The 18,755-nt window shown below is 41.3% G+C and overlaps 1 protein-coding gene across 1 annotated transcript in view; it reads left to right on the forward strand.

Annotated features, from left to right (window-relative positions):
* Nucleotides 1-5,388, forward strand: part of RCAN3 (RCAN family member 3) — a 29,936-nt gene extending 24,548 nt beyond the window's left edge. Inside the window, exons 3-5 of the mRNA XM_040229679.1 lie at nucleotides 627-800; nucleotides 1,856-2,027; nucleotides 3,289-5,388. Coding sequence (XP_040085613.1) covers nucleotides 627-800; nucleotides 1,856-2,027; nucleotides 3,289-3,473 — 531 coding nt within the window. The 3' untranslated portion in view covers nucleotides 3,474-5,388. The remainder of the gene's footprint in view (nucleotides 1-626; nucleotides 801-1,855; nucleotides 2,028-3,288) is intronic.
* The last annotated feature ends 13,367 nt before the right edge of the window (nucleotides 5,389-18,755 follow it).

Here is an 18,755-nt window from a genome sequence, read left to right on the forward strand (position 1 = left end):
TCAGCTCCTGGTCTTGTTTTTGTTGACTGTATAGAGCTTCTCCATCTTTGGCTGCATAGAATATAATCAATCTGATTTCGGTGTTGACCATCTGGTGATGTCCATGTGTAGAGTCTTCTCTTGTGTTGTTGGAAGAGGGTATTTACTATGACCAGTGCATTTTCTTGGCAAAACTCTATTAGTCTTTGCCCTGCTTCATTCCGCATTCCAAGGCCAAATTTGCCTGTTACTCCAGATGTTTCTTGACTTCCTACTTTTGCATTCCAGTCCCCTATAATGAAAAGGACATCTTTTTTGAGTATTAGTTCTAAAAGGTCTTATAAGTCTTCATAAAACCGTTCAACTTCAGTTTCTTCAGCGTTACTGGTTGGGGCATAGACTTGGACAACTGTGATACTGAATGGTTATTTTTAAAATAAGTGCAAAGTGCAGAATTTAGCATATGACTAACAGGCCACCTGTTCTTGTGCACCTACAGGAAAAGAATGCTTCTTGGGGGAAAAAAAAATTATAATGAATTCTACTCCACTACTTATGTTTAATGATTTAAATTTCCTCTTGGTAAAGGTTTTCCTCCCCCCGCCCCCACCCTTATTCTCTCTGCTGTGCTGCCCCTCACTTTGTAGGAGAGATTTGAAGCACTTTTCACCATCTATGATGACCAAGTTACATTTCAGTTGTTCAAAAGCTTTAGAAGAGTCCGAATAAATTTCAGCAAGCCTGAGGCGGCAGCACGGGCTCGAATAGAACTCCACGAGACAGACTTCAATGGAAGGAAGCTGAAGCTGTATTTCGCACAGGTACTTACTTCATTGTGCAGAGGGCAGAGTGGGCTGAACTTGTTTTCCTCCATCCAACGACACTGTCAATTCTCCATCTTCTCTATTACCGTATCAGAAGTCTTTGAAATGAACAATCCCGATCAGCAAATCATGTAAACATATTTTCCCTTTGTTTTACAGATACAGAAACGTATAAGTTTATTAAGCATATTTGCCCTCCTAACTTTGTTTTGCTTAGCCTAACAGAGGGCTTCAATATTATCTGGCAGCTTTTCTCATCTGGGGTTGAGAGGGTTGAGCCCTACCACCTTAAGGTCACTTTTCTCCTGTCATCTAGAGTGGCACTTGTGATGGGACGTCCTTGCAAGATGTGAGAAGAGCAGTCTCTGGACTCATTTCCGTGGGCTGTGATTCCTAAGAGGCGCCCTATTGAAACTGGCTCCCAGCCCAAGGGGTGTGCAGGGAGCAGACAGCATATATAGAAAGGCTGTCCTAGACTTTAGAATTGCAGAGGATCCTGCAAGTTAATGAGACTTGGCCATCCTTATTATTCTAATCCTCCATTGATAAGACTCTGACAAACCAATCACTTCTTGGAAGAATTAGTGAAATAAAAGCATTAGATCAGCTGTTAAGTGTACTGTTTTAGTTTTCACAAAGCATTTTTTTCCCTTTGGTCTAGCTTTCAAAATTAAAAAAAATTAAGATGGGGTTTGCTGTCTGACATTACAAATGAAAGCTATGTTTGGACACGTCTTGGTGGAGTCGATGGTGACGGTATAACCTAATCTCTTCTAAAACTGGAATTCAGTGCTTAATACGATTCATTGTCCGTTCGTCTACTCATCGATTTTTCTTCCTATTTGACGAATATTTATTGGGCACCTAATGCTCTGTGCCATGCACTAAGTGTTCAGTGGTGAACCAGACAGACTCTGACCCCGCCCCTGGAAGCTAGGTAGCCTGTCAAAGAGAAATTTTACATTTTCTCCAAAGAGGTGCTATAGTTAATGGGAAGATGAAAGTGAAAAACATAGCCTGGTCATACACTGTGAGTATCTTCCTCCCTGCAGGTACAGATGTCCAGTGAATCACGGGACAAGTCGTATTTACAGCCGCCCCAACCTGCCAAGCAGTTCCTCATCTCCCCTCCTGCGTCACCTCCGGTGGGGTGGAAGCAGGGGGAAGATGCAACGCCTGTTATAAATTATGATTTACTCTGTGCTGTTTCCAAATTGGGACCAGGTAACAAACTTCTCTCTCCCCTATTTTTTTCTCCAAGAAACTTTTGCTTTAAAGCCCTCATTCATCTAGCTATCTGTGTTCTAGCCAACTAGTGGAAACACGATCAGCGTGGAAGTTAAAAAGTCACACAAACCTGGGTCCAGATTCTAGCCTTTGCTAACTTTGTGATCTTGAGCAGGTTATTTAGCTTCAATTTTCTGAGCTTCTGTTTTCTCATCTAAAATAGGGATAAAAAAAAAAATAAAATAAAATAGGGATCATAGGAACTACCCTTCAACATGGTTATAAGGACTAAGGGCTCTCCCAGGTGGCACAGTGGTAAAGAATCTGCCTGTCAATGCAAGAGACACAGGAGATGCAGGTTTGATCCCCAAATCGGGAAGATCCTCTGGAGAAGGAAATGGCAACCCACTACAGTATTCTTGCCTGGGAAATCCCATGGACAGAGGGGCCTGGTGGCCTATAGTCCACAGAATCACAGAGCTGGACACGACTGAGCAAGATTGAGTGCACGTGCACGTGCACACACACACAAGAACTAAGTGATATATACGTAATAGTAAATCTAACTGCAGTTTTTACTGCTCCAAATTCTAGTACATGACAGATTATTAGAGAATATTAGTTGCCATCAAAATAGCAGACAGACAACTTCTACACTGATTAGTTTATCAAGGAATTGGTGGTGATACCATATCATCCCTTCAGATTCTTCTCTTATATTTCTTTTCCACTCTTCTTTTCCTTCTGTTTAATTTCTCTCTCTCATCCCTCCAAAATAATATAATAAAGCAGTGCCTTTGTTGGTTCATACACCTAAAATATGTTGTATCTTCATTAACATTAGGGGATACAAAAGGCATTTGAGGGGAAATTGTTTTTAGACAGGAGAGCTGTATCTTGGGTCCCTGAGGTCCTATAAGAGATTGCCAATGCTGCCTGAAACCTTACAGGTGTCTCCCAAGGGGAACCCAGAAATCATTATGAAGTTAAGCAGGAACACTTGCGTTGTTCATAGAATAGTAATTCGCACTTGCATTTTAACTCCCAAGACCTCACTCAGTACTCCTCACTACTAATTTCTTGAAATGCCAGAATTTTTTAAGAACCTTAAAAAGCATCAATTATCTAATGTCTAAACAAGATAAAGTACTATGACGTAGGATTTACAGATTGAAAAGCCAGTAATCAGCAATGCAAACATGAGTAGAACAAGAAGTTTCAAGGTTCAGAACCCTTCCTTTGCTGTTTCCCTCCGCAGGAGAGAAATATGAACTCCACGCAGGAACCGAGTCCACACCAAGCGTGGTGGTTCACGTCTGTGAAAGTGAAACTGAAGAGGAAGAAGGAACAAAAAACCCCAAACAGAGAATCACCCAGACACGGCGCCCAGAGCCTCCAACCGCAGCGCTGGGCGAGCCCCAGGCCTTCGACTGTGCGCTTTGAGGCTTTGGTGGTGTGGCGCGGAGCCGCTGCCCACCTGGCCAGGGATGGCGGGGACATGCCCACCCACACCATGACCACTGCTCAGCCAAGGGGAGGCCGGGGGGCACAGAGCACCCACACTGGGGACAGTAGGGCACGGAGTAGCAGTTTTAACTGATCAGTTAAAAGCACAATTTTTAACTGATGTTCTGAACAGCATATTACTTTAAAGGATTAGCCCCCACCACGTGGCAACTCTTGACCATTTTTAAACAGCAAATTAGGAGAATGGCTTCCTCCAGAAACATTGATTTCCCTGATTCTGGATAGCACGGGGTACCCCAAAGTGAAAATGGTAGTCACCCAGGGCAGTTCCATTTCTGAGAACTTAAAAATAGTCTTAAAATAATAATAATAATAAAAAGTATTACAGTTTTAATAATCTAGTTGAGTATATTTGTAATGGTCTATTGGCTCCCAACATATCTTTTGGTCAAAGATTTATCAGTATTCAATATACATGGAATTTTTTGCCCAGAAAGAGACCTGACATAGAGAATAATTCACAGAAACTCATTTGTTTTCTCAAGTGGTTTTTTTTCTTTAGCTTTGGGGAAGAAATGCCCAGTTCCCTTCGACTGTCAGAATCAAGGTGCCCAAATCTACGTGCACACTGTTCTCATTGCAAAGTGATACGTAATAGACCCCAGTTCCTGATAATGCCGCCCCGGGCAAAGAGCTGCTGCTTTGGAAGTGAGACGCATCACCTGTGAGCTTGATGACTGTGACCTTGATGACTGTGATCTCAGGCGGCTACCACGCTCTCCCATTTGTGATGCATCCTGGCCTGTAGCTCGGCCCGTCTTCAGCCACCAGCTGAGTGGTCATTATTCATGTTTGTGTGTCATCATTCATAGACTTTAAATCAGAAAAAAGTACTGATAAGATTTTCTGAAGACTGTTGTTAAATTGTCCATTTAAACATTCTCTGTTTGCTTTGACAAGAGGAGTCACACACACTGTTTATCTGTGAATTGGGGAAAGATGGAGCAGATATGGATAATTCATTGGTCAGAGTTTCTTTTGGATGAAATTTGTTTACCGTGGCTTCCAGTTGGCACTTTCCCTTAAAACAGAATTGTTTCCTACTTGTGTTTGAGGGTGTATCATTGAACAGACATCTTCTTAACTCTTTTGTGGTCTGTTTGAATCTCAAAGTCCTTTTTGTAGAAGTGTAGTAACTAAGAATGCTTTGCTTCAGGTCAGGTGGCCGTACTGGTTCTCTGCTCCCCCAAGGTTTTCTTTGTAAGGCAAGTGTCTGGGGCTCCTTGCTGTGTCTGTGCAAGGACTTTTGAGTTTGAACTAATAAACCAGTGTGACTGCCACGACAACAAAAGAAAAATGCAGAAATTCAGATCATGCTGTCAGAACTTTTTTGGTAATGTGTTTCTGTGGTCTCGATGTTCTTATTGCAGTAGAATTTATTTTTAAGGACTTAAACTTTATTGCAAAAAAAAAAGTTTTCTATATTTTCCTTACCTTCAGATATGCTGAGATGATCAACTCTTCTGTTTGTATATATCCACCACTGGTAAGCCTCGATGTAAATTCAGTTGAAATTTGTGATTCTGTAAGCAGCTTATTAAACTCATTAAATTTATTATTTGGCAGTTTAACTGGCAGCCACTTAATAAATTTACTTTGTAGTTCTAAATTCAGCCAGTTTTTAATCTTATCTGGGTGCACTAACTTATCATTGCAGAACAAACTCTGTAAGTCAGGAAATGTATGTATTTTCAACATTTGGAAATTTTGAATTTTCTTTTAGATAATATTTATTCACTGTAATTTTCTAAGTGATCAGAAGTCGTGATGTTTTATTGTTTGGCTTGGCTTTCATGCTGTACCTTCCAATTAAAGAATATTCTATCCCTAACTTAAAACTGTCTTTTATAGTCCAACAATGCAAATTTAAGTGTTAGTTGCTCAGTTGTATCTGACTCTTTGTGACCCCATGGACTATAGCACACCAGGCTCCTCTGACCATGGAATTCTCCAGGCAGGAATACTGGAGTGGGTTGCCATTTCCTTCTCCAGGGGATCTTCCCGACCCAGGGATCGAACCCAGATCTCTTGCATTACAGGCAGATTCTTTACTGCCTGAGCCACCAGGAAAGCCCCCCTAACAATGCAGATTACCTGAATATTTCTTTTTCTCTTTATTTTTTTTCAATGTTGAATAAATTGAAGAAAAAAACCAAAATTAAGTATATATTAAATAATATATTTTTAATTTATTCTATGTAAAACTTTTCTGAGGACTTACCTGGTGGTCCAGTGGTTAAGACTCCAAGCTTCCACTGCAACTTTTCTGAATAGAAAACATTAATATTTTTGTTCTTTCTAGTATAGTGTTTCCACAACATGAGCTCTAAAAGAAAAACTACTAAACCCATTAACTTTTTAAAATTTTTGACTGTACCCCACAGCTTGAGAGAATCTTATTTCCTTCACCAGGGATTGAACCCAAGCACCAAGTCCTAACCACTGGACCTCCAGGCAATTCCTGCCCATTAACATTTTAATATTGTGAAATCAACCAGAATCTCCCCAAGTATTATGATCTCTGATCTTTTTTGACTGTTCTGTATCCAATTCATGTATCCATCTTATGAGAGACGAGTCTCATTCATCTTCTATTTAAGTACCTTTTAGTAAGTTTATGTACATTTCTTCTTTGAAACTGAGTCATCACTTAGATTTAACTGTAAGTATAATAGCCATGGTTTCTTTAGACACCGTGATCTCTGATCAGGTTAGACAATTGTGAGGGAAGAAGATGATGCTTTTTGTTAGGAAAAACATTTGTAGACAATAAGAAAATGATAAGACAATAAAAATAGTTGACAGAACTTGCAATGCGTGGGCTCTTGTGGTCTAGGTTCTTTCAGTTTACCCACCTGACGAAACCAGAAGTGAATCTGTTCTATTTAGAAGTGTACGCCTCTGAGCATCTACTAGTTTAGGTGCTAAGAGGCAGAAATGGTAAGAACAGCTCCCTTGCCTTGGAGAGCTGAAAATGAGGTGAAAGCAAACTAGTCTTTTCACATTCTGCTTCTCCAAAATGTTGTACACTAAAACCTATCAGTAATTAAGAGCCAAATAAAAGCTACTGGGAACTCTTAAGTTCAACATAAAGGGTATTTTTTTTAATTGAAATATAGTTGATTTTACAGTGTTTTGTTAGTTTCTGCTGTATAGCAAAGTGATTCAGTTATACATACAGATACATATTCCTTTTTATATTCTTTTCCATTATGGTTTATCACAGGATATTGACTATAGTGCCCTGTGCTATACAACTGGAATTCGTTGTTTATAACATAAAAGTTTAAATAAGCATTTTGGTTTATGGGATATTCAAAGAGATACCAGGAGATAGCGTCAGTCTAGCACTTTCATTCTTCTAGAATATGATTGTTTTTCCCATTCACATTAATCCCGTCTTTTTAAAATGTTGTGATATAAAGTAGAAATATTTGGTTTCTCAGAATCTCAGTTACAGAGCTGAAGGCAACTTTGGGAATCATATAGTCGAATCCTCGTGTTGCTTAGATGAGAAAGCAGGAGATGTGACTTGCTACGAAGCCCACAGAAGGCAGCCCAGGTTCTCGAATTGGCAGTCCCAACATCCAGGCTGTGGCTTTTCTCTACTTTTTCTTGCACTGACTTCTTAAAGACACTCAGAGGCCGCAATAACCGGTCATAAGAAACAAGAGGGGAAAAAATTCCTTTTCCCCAGTGAGGTACAATGAGTAAGAAAAATCTTATCTGATGAAGTCAGTGACTTAGTAATTTCAATGAATGAATTTAATGTTCCACATTTTGCGTTTTTGTTGTCATTGTACCATTGGATTGGGAATCCACTTAATGTTATTTTGGTAGCCAGGAATTGTGGTGACATTTTATGTAGGCTTTCCTAGATTTTCATAATAATCAGATTAAAATATAAATAGGCATACTTGAGACATGACTGTAATGAAGCAGATTGAGATCTAATATGATTTGGAAAGAGCTTGCAATGGAAGGGCACGCTCACTCAGTGTTTGTGAGATGGAATTCTGTTAATGATTGAAGGCCGACCTGTGCTTCATGTTTTTATATAGACTTGTCTATAGTCCATGGCTTTTTTTTCAGAAGGGAAAATCTAAATCATAATTAAGCATTGGAAATGACAAAATTCTTCAGTGTGTCAGGCTCACTGTCTGGTGGATGTCTCTCTTTTCTCCAGAGTTACGTACTTCATATGTCTCCTGCAGGTGAGATTAGTCAGTCTTTCCCTTCTTGGCTCACTTGCATTTTTATCTTCCTGTAGGAAAGGAATTTCTTACAATAAGTATGCTAATATAAAGAAACCAAAGACTTGGAGACATAGTTACCTTCTAGCTTAAGAAGTAAGTCCGTGTGGTAGAACTGTGTCTTTTAAAAGGTTCAACAAATTTAAAGAATAAGATTTATGAACCTTGTCCAACAATTTGATAAATATATGTTTTTTAAACTTCCGTTGGAGTGGGTTCAGTCAGAGCGCACCTTCATTGGAATGCCATTGTTTTTTAACCATGAATCAGGGGGAAATTGTAATAATTTGTAGAGTGTTGTTATTAATGAATATACAAGCAACTAAGCAACTGAAGTTTCCAATTCCTAGATTCACTGATCAAAAAATTATAAAAAGGGTCAAATTAGAACTTTCCAGCTAGGGTTAAAAAGAGCTAATCTTGGGCTAAGTCAAAGTATCCCTGTCCATTTAAACAAAAATTTGAAGGCCTTTTGCTGAATCAGTCGTGTGGTCTATCCTGTAAACCTACATTTTACATTTCCTTTGGAAACAAAACTGTGTTCTGCAGGCCCTTGGGACTCCTGCATGGCTTTGACTGACTGTCCGTTCTTGTCATAAGGGGAGACGTATATCTATGCACCTAGTCTGTGTTTTCTGTGTTGCTTTCTATTCAGTCCCCAGTCTTCCTAACTCAGCTTGGGGACTGAGGAGAGATAAAGGTGGCTAGTCCTGCTAGCGTGCCATACTCCTCCCACCGCTTCTCAGCCCAAGCGGGGCCCGTGCTTTCATTCCTCCTATGCTGTGCGTAGCCTCCAAGCTCAAGAAGTGTTTCTCCACCATTTCACCTCTGAGTTAACTGAACCCAGGAGTCAGATTTCTTATTGTATCTGCAAATGTCTGTTACCTTGTGTTACATTTTGGGGGACGTTACCTTTCTGCTACTATCATCTGTAGGGAATATTACTGTACTTCCAAAAACGGGTCGATAATTCGTATGTGTGTATTCCACATTTTAGTATGCTTAAAGTGGCAATTCGTAGTGTGTAGTACTTTGTTATTTGTCTACTTTGGCGCTTCTGTATTTTGAGGACCTTTAAACATTCCTTGTCTTGTCAAGGTGACAAAAGCAGAATGTAATTTTGGGGGAAATCTTTGTGATTAATGGTAACAGTTTTGTTTTTAAAGCTAATAAAGTTAGTTGTGGTTTTTTTTTAATCCTGTGAATTGAGTTTTCTTTGTAGTATTTTAAATAAGTATCACTTACATTTAGGTAATAACATAGAAAAGGCAGAAAAGTGAAATATTATGTTTGATTCTTTAACCCAATCCCACTGCACATTAGTGCTATGTTTGTGCCAGAGTTAAAGGTGGTGGTGACTCACCACTGACTCTGGAAATAACCACTCTGGTTTATGTTCTTCACCAAGAAAAGTTTTTACCCTGGTTTGCTCCTCAGCTAGAAATGATTGACCTTTGGGCATCCCTGGTAGTCCACTGATTAAGAATCTTCCTTGCAGTGCAGGGGATACCAATTCCATTGCTGGTCCAGAGAGACCCTACGTGCCATGGAGCAGCTAGCCCGTGCACTGCACCTGCTGAGCCCATGTATTGCAGCTACCGAGGCCCAAGCACCCTTGAGCCCAAGCTCGACAGCAAGAGAGGCCACTGCAATGGGAAGCCCACAGACCGCAATGAAGATCTTTTTTTTAAAATTATTTATTTTTCATAAAAACTTATTTTCTGTCTTAGTTAAAAAAAAAAAAACTCCAAAATGTTAAACTAGAAGAAATGACTGTAGAGATTATTTAGTACAATGATTTTTTTATATATACATACCACTTTTTAAAAAAATATTATTTATCTGTTTATTTATTTGCCTACATTGGTTCTTAGTTGCCAGGCTTCTCTCCAGTTGTGGTGCTCAGGCTGAAGAGCACGTGGGCTCAGTAGTGGTGGCGTCAGAGCTTAGCTGTCCTGCAGGATGTGGGATCTTAGTCCCCTGACCAAGGACCAAACCTGTGTCCCCGGCATTGGAAGGTGGACTCTTAACCACTGGACCACCAGGGATGTCCCCATACCAGTTTTTAAGCCATCTGCTCTTTGTTCAAATAAAATCTTATATAAATCCCAGGGTAAAACCGATTACCAAAAAAAAAAAATATATATATATATATATAGGTAAACAAAGCTGCTTCTTTTGAAAGGCAAGGTGGGGAGAGTGGAGACCCAAGCTCCCCTCTAGCACCTATGAGAGCTCACAGAACAGTTCAGAACACACGTATTTCAATGGCCTCCACTCCCCCACCCCACACCTCCTACTCACACCTTTGCAAGCAAATGGCCCAAGAGACATCGCCAAGTTCACACATCTGGATGGTAGCCCACTTGGGAGATCTGAGTTTCTTGCCTCTGTCCCCAGGTTCTCTCTACCACACTCTTCTACTCTGTTAAACTGATAATCTTTTGTTTTTCAGGAGAAAACATTCTAGGATTCAAAAATTCTTAAAATTAGTAGTGTGTTTCTGTTTTAATACCAGTAACTCAGAGGTCCTGGGGACATTGCCATTGTCCCAGATGTTTTCAAGCTGTGTTCTGGGGGGTGGCCTCCAGGTGGAGCTGGGCCTCCAGGTGACTGGGGCCTGGCAGTCTGTTGTACATAATGACCTTAAAATAAGATTTCACTGGAGCTAAAAATTCTTTCCTGAAACAGCAAGTTGGAAAAACACTGCAAATAACCTAAAAATAAAACACTGTTGTAATGCAGAATAGAGAATACAAGAGTTAAGCTTTAGGTAATTTACCTCATAATAGTAGACAGACTTAAATAAAGGAAATGGGGGGAAAAAATAGACAGCTTTAAAAGTTAAATTCAACAATGTTTGTATTGGAATTGTATTATCACCAAGAAACATGTTAACAGATATGAGGAGTGAGCAGTAACCCACTCTGCCTTCACTGAACACATCAAAATATAATTCTAATCTAGAAGAAAAAAAAAAGATTTAAATCTAAAGCTTACAGGAAAGATCTAAAATCTTGCCAAACTTACCCTGGTCTTCTGAGACATAGAGGCTATAAATACAAGTAATTTGTAGGTTAGGTATTTAAATAGGGTGTATCAAAATTTGTTATTCGGGAAAAGCTTGTTGTCTGAAATGTCTGGAAAAGTTAAACAGCTTCTATATTGTGCTTCTAGGAACTTACAAATTTGTGCATTCTGAGTCTCCAAAACTCTGATCAACTATGGAGCCCTTTTGCTTAGGAGAGTTTCATTGCACTGGTACACAAAGAACACTGAAAGAAACTTTCTACTAAAATCCTGACTTTAATCAGTTAAAGGATAGGCTTACAAATTAAAATTTGTTTAATAATTTCTCCCCAATCTAAGTAAGAGTATTCTTAGATTGGGGCACCAGAAGGAAACTTCATGGTTTGATAAATGTAAAAACAAAGTGAAACTATCAGAATTTCTAAGAAGGTACGATGATGTTGCTGAATAGAATAATTTCTTTCAAAAATCGGTAGCATTTTCTTTTTTTTTTTTTTTTAGCATTTTCTTCCACTATCAATAGCCAAACTATAAGCAATAATATACCATTCATAATTGCAACAAAACAGCAGTGGAAGTAAACTTGCAAGCTCTAATCGGAACATGGATAATTAAGCATATGCTTTTAAATGTATATGTAATTAAGTATATGCTTTTAATTAAGTATATGCTTTTATGCTTTTAAAACCACAATCACGGAAAACTAATCAAACTGATCACATGGACCATCTTGCTCAGTCTTGCTCAGTGAAACTATGAGCCATGCCGTGTAGGGCCACCCAAGAGGACGGGTCATGGTGGAAAGTTCTGACAAAACGTGGTCCACTGGAGAAGAGAATGGCAAACCACTTCAGTATTTTTACCTTGAGAACCCCATGAACAGTACGAAAAGGCAAAAAGATAGGACACTGAAAGATGAACTCCCAAAGTCAACAGGTGCCCAATAGGCTACTGGAGAAGAGTGGAGAAATACCTCCAGAAAGAATGAAGATTCACAGCCAAAGCAAAAACAACACCCAGTTGTGGATGTGACTGGTGGTGTAAGTCAAGTCTGATGCTGTAAAGAGCAATATTGCATAGGAACCTAGAATGTTAGGTCCGTGAATCAAGGCAAATTGGAAGTGGTGAAACAGGAGATGGCAAGAGTGAACATCGACATTTTAGGAATCAGCAAACTAAAATGGATGGGAATGGGTGAATTTAATCAGATGACCATTATATCTACTAGTGTGGGCAGGAAGCCCTGAGAAGAAGTGGAGTAGCCATCATGGTCAACAAAAGAGTCTGAAATGCAGTACTTGGAGGCAATTTCAAAAACGACAGAATGATCTCTGTTCGTTTCCAAGGCAAACCATTCAATATCACAGTAATCCAAGTCTATGCCCCAACCAGTAATGCTGAAGAAGCTGAAGTTGAACGGTTCTATGAAGACCTACAAGACCTGCTAGAACTAACACCCAAAAAAGACGTCCTTTTCATTATAGGGGACTGGAATGCAAAAGTAGGAAGTCAGAGAAACCTGGAGTAACAGGCAAAATTGGCCTTGGAGTACAAAATGAAGTAGGTCAAAGGCTAACAGAGTTTTGCCAAGAGAATAGCTGAGAAAAGAAGAGAAGCTAAAGGCAAAGGAGAAAAGAAAAGATATACCCATTTGAATGCAGAGTTCCAGAGAATAGCAAGGAGAGATAAGAAAGCCTTCCTCAATGATCAACGCAAAGGAATAGGGGAAAGCAATAGAATGGAAAAGACTAGAGATTGCTTCAAGAAAATTAGAGATCCCAAGGGAACATTTCATGCAAAGATAAGCACAATAAAAGAGAGACATGGTATGGACCTAACAGAAGCAGAAGATATTAAGAAGAGGTGGAAAGAATACACAGAACTGTACAAATAGACCTTCATGACCCAGATAACCACAATGGTGTGATCACTCACCTAGAGCCAGACATCCTGGAATGTGAAGTCAAGTGGGCTTTAGGAAGCATCACTACGAGCAAAGCTAGTGGAGGTGACAGAATTCCAGTTGAGCTATTTCAAATCCTAAAAGATGATGCTGTCAAAGTGCTGCACTCAATATGCCAGCAAATTTGGAATACTCAGCAGTGGCTGCTGGACTGGAAAAGGTCAATTTTCATTCCAATCCCAAAGGCAATGCCAAAGAATGCTCAAACTACCACACAGTTGCACTCATCTTACATGCTAGCAAAGTAATGCTCAAAATTCTCCAAGCCAGGCTTCAGCAATACGTGAACTGTGAACTTCCAGAAGTTCAAGCTGGTTTTAGAAAAAGCAGAGGAACCAAAGATCACACTGCCAACATCCGTTAAATCATCAAAAAAGCAAGAGAGTTCCAGAAACACATCTATTTCTGCTTTATTGACTATGCCAAAGCCTTTGACTGTGTGGATCACAATAGACTATGGAAAATTCTGAAACAGATGGGAATACCAGACCACCTGACCTGCCTCCTGAGAAATCTGTATGCAGATCAACAAACAACAGTTAGAACTGAACATGGGACAACAGACTGGTTCCAAATCGGGAAAGGAGTACACCAAGCCTGTATATTGTCATCCTGTTTATTTAACTTATATGCAGAGTACATCATGCACAGTGCTGGCTGGATGAAGCACAAGCCAGAATCAAGATTTCCTGGGAGAAATATCAATAACCTCAGATATGCAGATGACACCACCGTTATGGCAGAAAGCAAAGAAGAACTAAAGAGCATCTTGATGAAAGTGAAGGAGGAGAATGAAAAAGTTGTCTTAAAGCTCAAAATTCAGAAAACTAAGATATTGGCATCCAGTCCCATCACTTCATAGCGAATAGATGGGGAAACAATGGAAACAGTTAGAGACTTTATTTTCTTGGGCTCCAAAATCACTACAGATGGTGACTGCAGTCATGAAATTAAAAGACCCTTGCTCCTTGAAAGAAAGGCTCTGACCAACCTAGACAGCATATTAAAAAGCAGAGACATTACTCTGCCAACAAAGGTCCGTCTAGTCAAAGCTATGGTTTTTCCAGTAGTCATGTATGAATGTGAGAGTTGGACCATAAGGAAAGCTGAACACCAAAGAATTGATGCTTTTGAACTGTGGTGTTAGAGAAGACTCATGAGAGTTCCTTGGACTGCAAGGAAATCCAACCTGTCAATTCAAAGGAAATCAGTCCTGAATATTCATTTGAAGGACTGATGCTGAAGCTGAAACTCCAATACTTTCTCCACCCGATGCAAAGAACTGACTCATTTGAAAAGGCCCTGATGCTGGGAAAGATTGAGGGTGGAAGGAGAAGGGGATGACAGAGGATGTGTTGGCTGGATGCCATCATCAACTCTTGGACATAAGTTTGAGTAAGCTCTAAGAGTTGATGATGGACAGGGAAGCCTGGCGTGCTGTGGTCCATCAGTGCACAAAGAGTCAGACACGGCTGAGCAGCTAACACTTTCACTTTCATACGACTTCATTTTATTAATATTTTAATTACCTGTTTAAATGCCATATCTCCAAATACAACAGATTCTGAAGAAATTGTATTAGAAGTTAGGACTTCCACATAGGAATTTTCAGGTAGTGGACAGGGTAGGAATGGGGGGAGTGGAACACAATTCAACCCATAACAGAAATTGAATTCGGAGTGATCAACAGCCTGGCCATTGCTGAAAACTCACGCAGTTTCTTAGCCTTCAAGTAAGAGAGCCACTGGGCTTCCCGGGTGGCAGAGTGGCAAGGAATCCGCCTGCCAACGCAGGAGACACAAGAGATGCAGGTTCAATTCCTGGGTTGGGAGGATCCCCTGGAGTAGGAAATAGCAACCCTCTCCAGTTTTCTTGCCTGAAGAATCCCATGGATAGAGGAGCCTGGTAGGCTACCATCCACAGGGTTACAAAGAGTTGGACACGACTGAGTGAGCACACACGCAAGAGAGCCACTCCGGCCTTCGGGAAGGTGAGAGGAGGGGCTGAGACGCCACGACAGCCCTGTGCGGGCTCCCGGCAGGGAGGGGAATGAGGTGCCAAGTTACATGCAGTGACGCTGGGCCTGGGAGAGGAAAGATCTCAGGTTTTAGGTAAGTCATCCCCTCTCTGTGGTCAGATGCTCCTCTCCACCCTGGTCACACATTAGCATCACCTGGATGGTTATAAGAAATGTGAATGTCTGGCCCTGCCCTCAGAGACTTAGGTTCCAGGGACTCTGCAGAGCAACTTTGATCTCTTTTCAAAGCACATGGGTGACTCTGAGGGACTGCCAGATCCCTGGGCTAGAGGATGTCCAAGCTCCCTTCCCGGCCCCAGCCATGATTCAAGCTGACTTGGGTTCTCCATTCCTGGGTCACCACATTCTCCATGCCTTTCGGATCTTTTGAATATGCTTTCATTGAACAAAACATTATGATATAATTATCCTTTATATTTGCATAGCCTATTACTGTTTGAGGAAGTAATTTTATGGACATCAGCTCATTCAGTCCTCACGGCAACTCTTTGGGTAGGCAGCAGACATCACTTCTCCACCTTCCTTTCATTTTTCCCCAAATCACTTACCACCTTCCAACACGCCCTATCCCTGGCTTGTTTATTTTTAGTGTTTTCCCCTCGTATCAGAATGTCAGCTTCATCAAGACAGGGCTTATTGTCTGTTTCATTCATTGCTGGCACATAGCGAGCACTCAGTAAATATTTGCATGGATGAATGAATCATAGAAGAGCAAACTAAACCCAGAAAGGTTGCGAGATCTGCCTGAGGTCACCCAGAAGGAAACGGAGTAGCTTCTTTGTGTGTGTATATTCCTTCTACTCCTGCTCTCGGTTTCCTAGGGTGACTGTGATATTAGAGGGGGCCGGGAGGTACCAGGGGAGAGTGAAGCCAGCAGCAGAGAGAGATGCAGATAGGCTCTCTGCTGCCAGGAAGTGCTCCTAGAATCCTAGATAACAAGACAGTTTCCTTGCCAAGGTGAGGAAAGGCAGCTTGCCCTGGCGGCCAAAGGGCTTCATTTACAGCCTCTCATTTTCACTCTGGGAACAGAAAATTCTTCCCTGGCAACCAGTGAGATTGAATCATAGGGTTCCTAAAAATTATCATAAAAATGAGGAAGTTGTCAGGTGTGACATGGGCTGGCTGGTTAAAGGGACAGTCACGAGAGTCACACTCACTGGAAGAAGCCTCAGATACAAAACAGCCCAACCTGCCATTTTACAGACGTGAGAACAGAAGCCTCGAGAGACCGGGTGGCTTCCTGGGGGTTCCAGAAGCCTGGCTCAGTCTCGGTCACTCTCTCCTTTCTTCACCTTCCATCACCCAGAAGCTCCCAGAACTCAAGTGGGAATTAATTCAAATGCAGGACCACAGCTTGGGGGAATGGGTCCTGCCTCCTCTGGATCACATCTCTGGGTTCCACAGAATACACTTTTTAAAAAAAATTTATTTATTTATTTGCCTGTGTCGTCTCAGTAGTAGCACGTGGGATTTTTGTTGTGTCATGAGGGATATTTCAATGTGGCACATGGACTCTTTAGTTGGGGCACAGGCTCCAGAAGTTGCAGGATGAGGCCTCACTAGTTGCAACTCCTGGGCTCTAGAGCACAGGGTCAATAGTTGTGGCCCATGGGCATAGTTGCTCTGTGACCTCAGTTATGCAGATGATACCACCCTAGTGGCAAAAAGTGAAGAGGAAGTTAAAAAAAATCTCTTGATGAAGGTGAACGAGGGGACTGAAAAAGCTGGCTTAAAGCTCAATATTTAAAACACTAAGATAATGGCATCTTGTTCCATCATGACATGGCAAGTAGATGGGGAAAATAGATGGGCAGGTTTTGTTTTCTTGGGCTCCAAAATCACTGCCGATGGTGACTGCAGCCATGAAATTAAGAGATGCTTGCTCATTGGAAGAAAAGCTATGATAAACCTAGACAATGTATTAAAAAGTAGAAACATTACTTTGCCAACAAAGGTCCATCTAGTCAAAGCTATGGTTCTTCCAGTAGTCATGTATGGACATGAGAGCTGGACCATAAATGTTGAGTGCCAAAGAATTGATACCTTCGAAATGTGGTGCTGGAGAAGACTCTTGAGAGTCCCTTGGACAGGAAGGAGATCAAACCAGTCAATCCTAAAGAAAATCAAGCCTGAATATTCATTAGAAGGACTGATGCAGAAGCTGAAGCTCCATCTGATTCGAAGAGCCAACATATTCGAAAAGACCTTGATGCTTGAAAATTTGAGGTCAGGAGAAGGGGACAACAGAGGATGGAATGGTTGAATGGCATCACTGACTCAATGGACATGAGTTTGAGCAAACTTTGGGAAATAACGGACAAGGAAGCCTGGCATGCTGTGGTTCATAGGGTCACAAAGAGTCAACTTAGCAACTGAACAACAACAAATGTGGGATCTTAGTTCCCAGACCAAGGATTGAACCCATGCCTCCTGCATTGCAAGGCAGATACTTAACCACTGGGCCACCAGGGAAGTCCTCAAAGAGTGCTATTTATATGGGCAACAGTCACATGGACAGTCACACGGTGTGCACTGTAGATAGTTGAGAATCATGGCTTCTGAGTCTTTTGGCCTTTGTTGCTGTCTTCATCCCCTTGGCTGAGAGGCAAGGCGTTGATTTCAGAATCAGCTGGCCTGGGTATGTTTGCTTCCTCTTTTTTGTGTGCTGGCTGAATCAGTGTGGACTTGGATGTCTCTGGATTCATGAATCTCTGTGCTTTGTCTCCCCTCGAAATTGCATTCTAATCCTCTGTGACATTTGTCTTGTTTCCCCAGCAACCATCTCAAAAGCCACAAATAGCAGATTAAGGCTTTGAGGGCAGAAGTGAGAGACTGCACAGTTCCAGCCAGGAGATAAAAACCCAGGTGCTCAAAGGCTGGTTTGCAGCAACACCCTCTGCCAACAAGAAAAGGAAGGTTAGCTCCATGTGTTCGAGTACTTTCTACGTGGAAAGAGCAGGGTTTTTTTGTTGTTCTTTTTAAATCTCCCAGAGCCTAAGGATCCATATGGTACATCTGAAACAGGGGTGGTTTGTTGGGTAATTTCATGAGCCATTTTCATTCACTTAGAAAACTGTTTAACATAAACACCATCTTCTCTACCGGGAAAAAAGAACACGGAAAATCCCCACATTTTATTTACACTCTGCTAAACTTCAAATCTTCATCAGTACATGGACATTCGTTTTATATACTTGTCAGAGTCTGCATGTGCTATTTTTATTTTCTGTGTCTGCACTCATGCAAAAACGTACTCATATCTCCTCTGCTCTCAATAAGCAGCTTTACTTCTGACACTTCTGGGCAGCAATTGTGTTTGGGGAAAGGGGGTGGGGGAGGGGAGGTAGTTTTCTTACACCAAGCAATTGTGTGCCACCAGCAAATGCCCTACAATTTCACTCAGTTCTGACACCATCTCCCCAGAGACAGCATCTGATCCCACAGGTCAAGGGCTCAGTCCTACAAGACTGACTCTCACTGCAGATGCTAATTAATGGTCCAGGTTATCACCTGTGCTTCCGATGACCTGGTGTAAATCAGAGGTTCCCAGGACCCTCTCCATGGGCTTGAATGATCTGGTACCGTGGCTCACAGAACTCAGGCAAACTGTTTACTTACTAGGTTACCAGATTATTAGAAAGGATATTAAAAGACACGAATGAATAGCCATATGTATAGATACACAGGGCGAGGTCCAGAATGTCAGGCAAGGGTCCTGACCACAGAAGCTTCTGTCTCCATGGAGCCTGGGGTGGGGCGCCACCCTCCCAGCACGTGAACGTAGTCTTCTTTGCCCACTGGGAAAGCTCTCTGAGCTTCCTTTTGGGTTTTTTTTATGGAGGGTTCATTATCTAAACACAATTGATTAAATCTTGGCCACTGAAGATTGATTCAATCTCCAGCCCCTCTCCACT

This window comes from Oryx dammah, unplaced genomic scaffold (assembly GCF_014754425.2).
Source record: "Oryx dammah isolate SB20612 unplaced genomic scaffold, SCBI_Odam_1.1 HiC_scaffold_27, whole genome shotgun sequence".
Classification (NCBI taxonomy): domain Eukaryota; kingdom Metazoa; phylum Chordata; class Mammalia; order Artiodactyla; family Bovidae; genus Oryx; species Oryx dammah.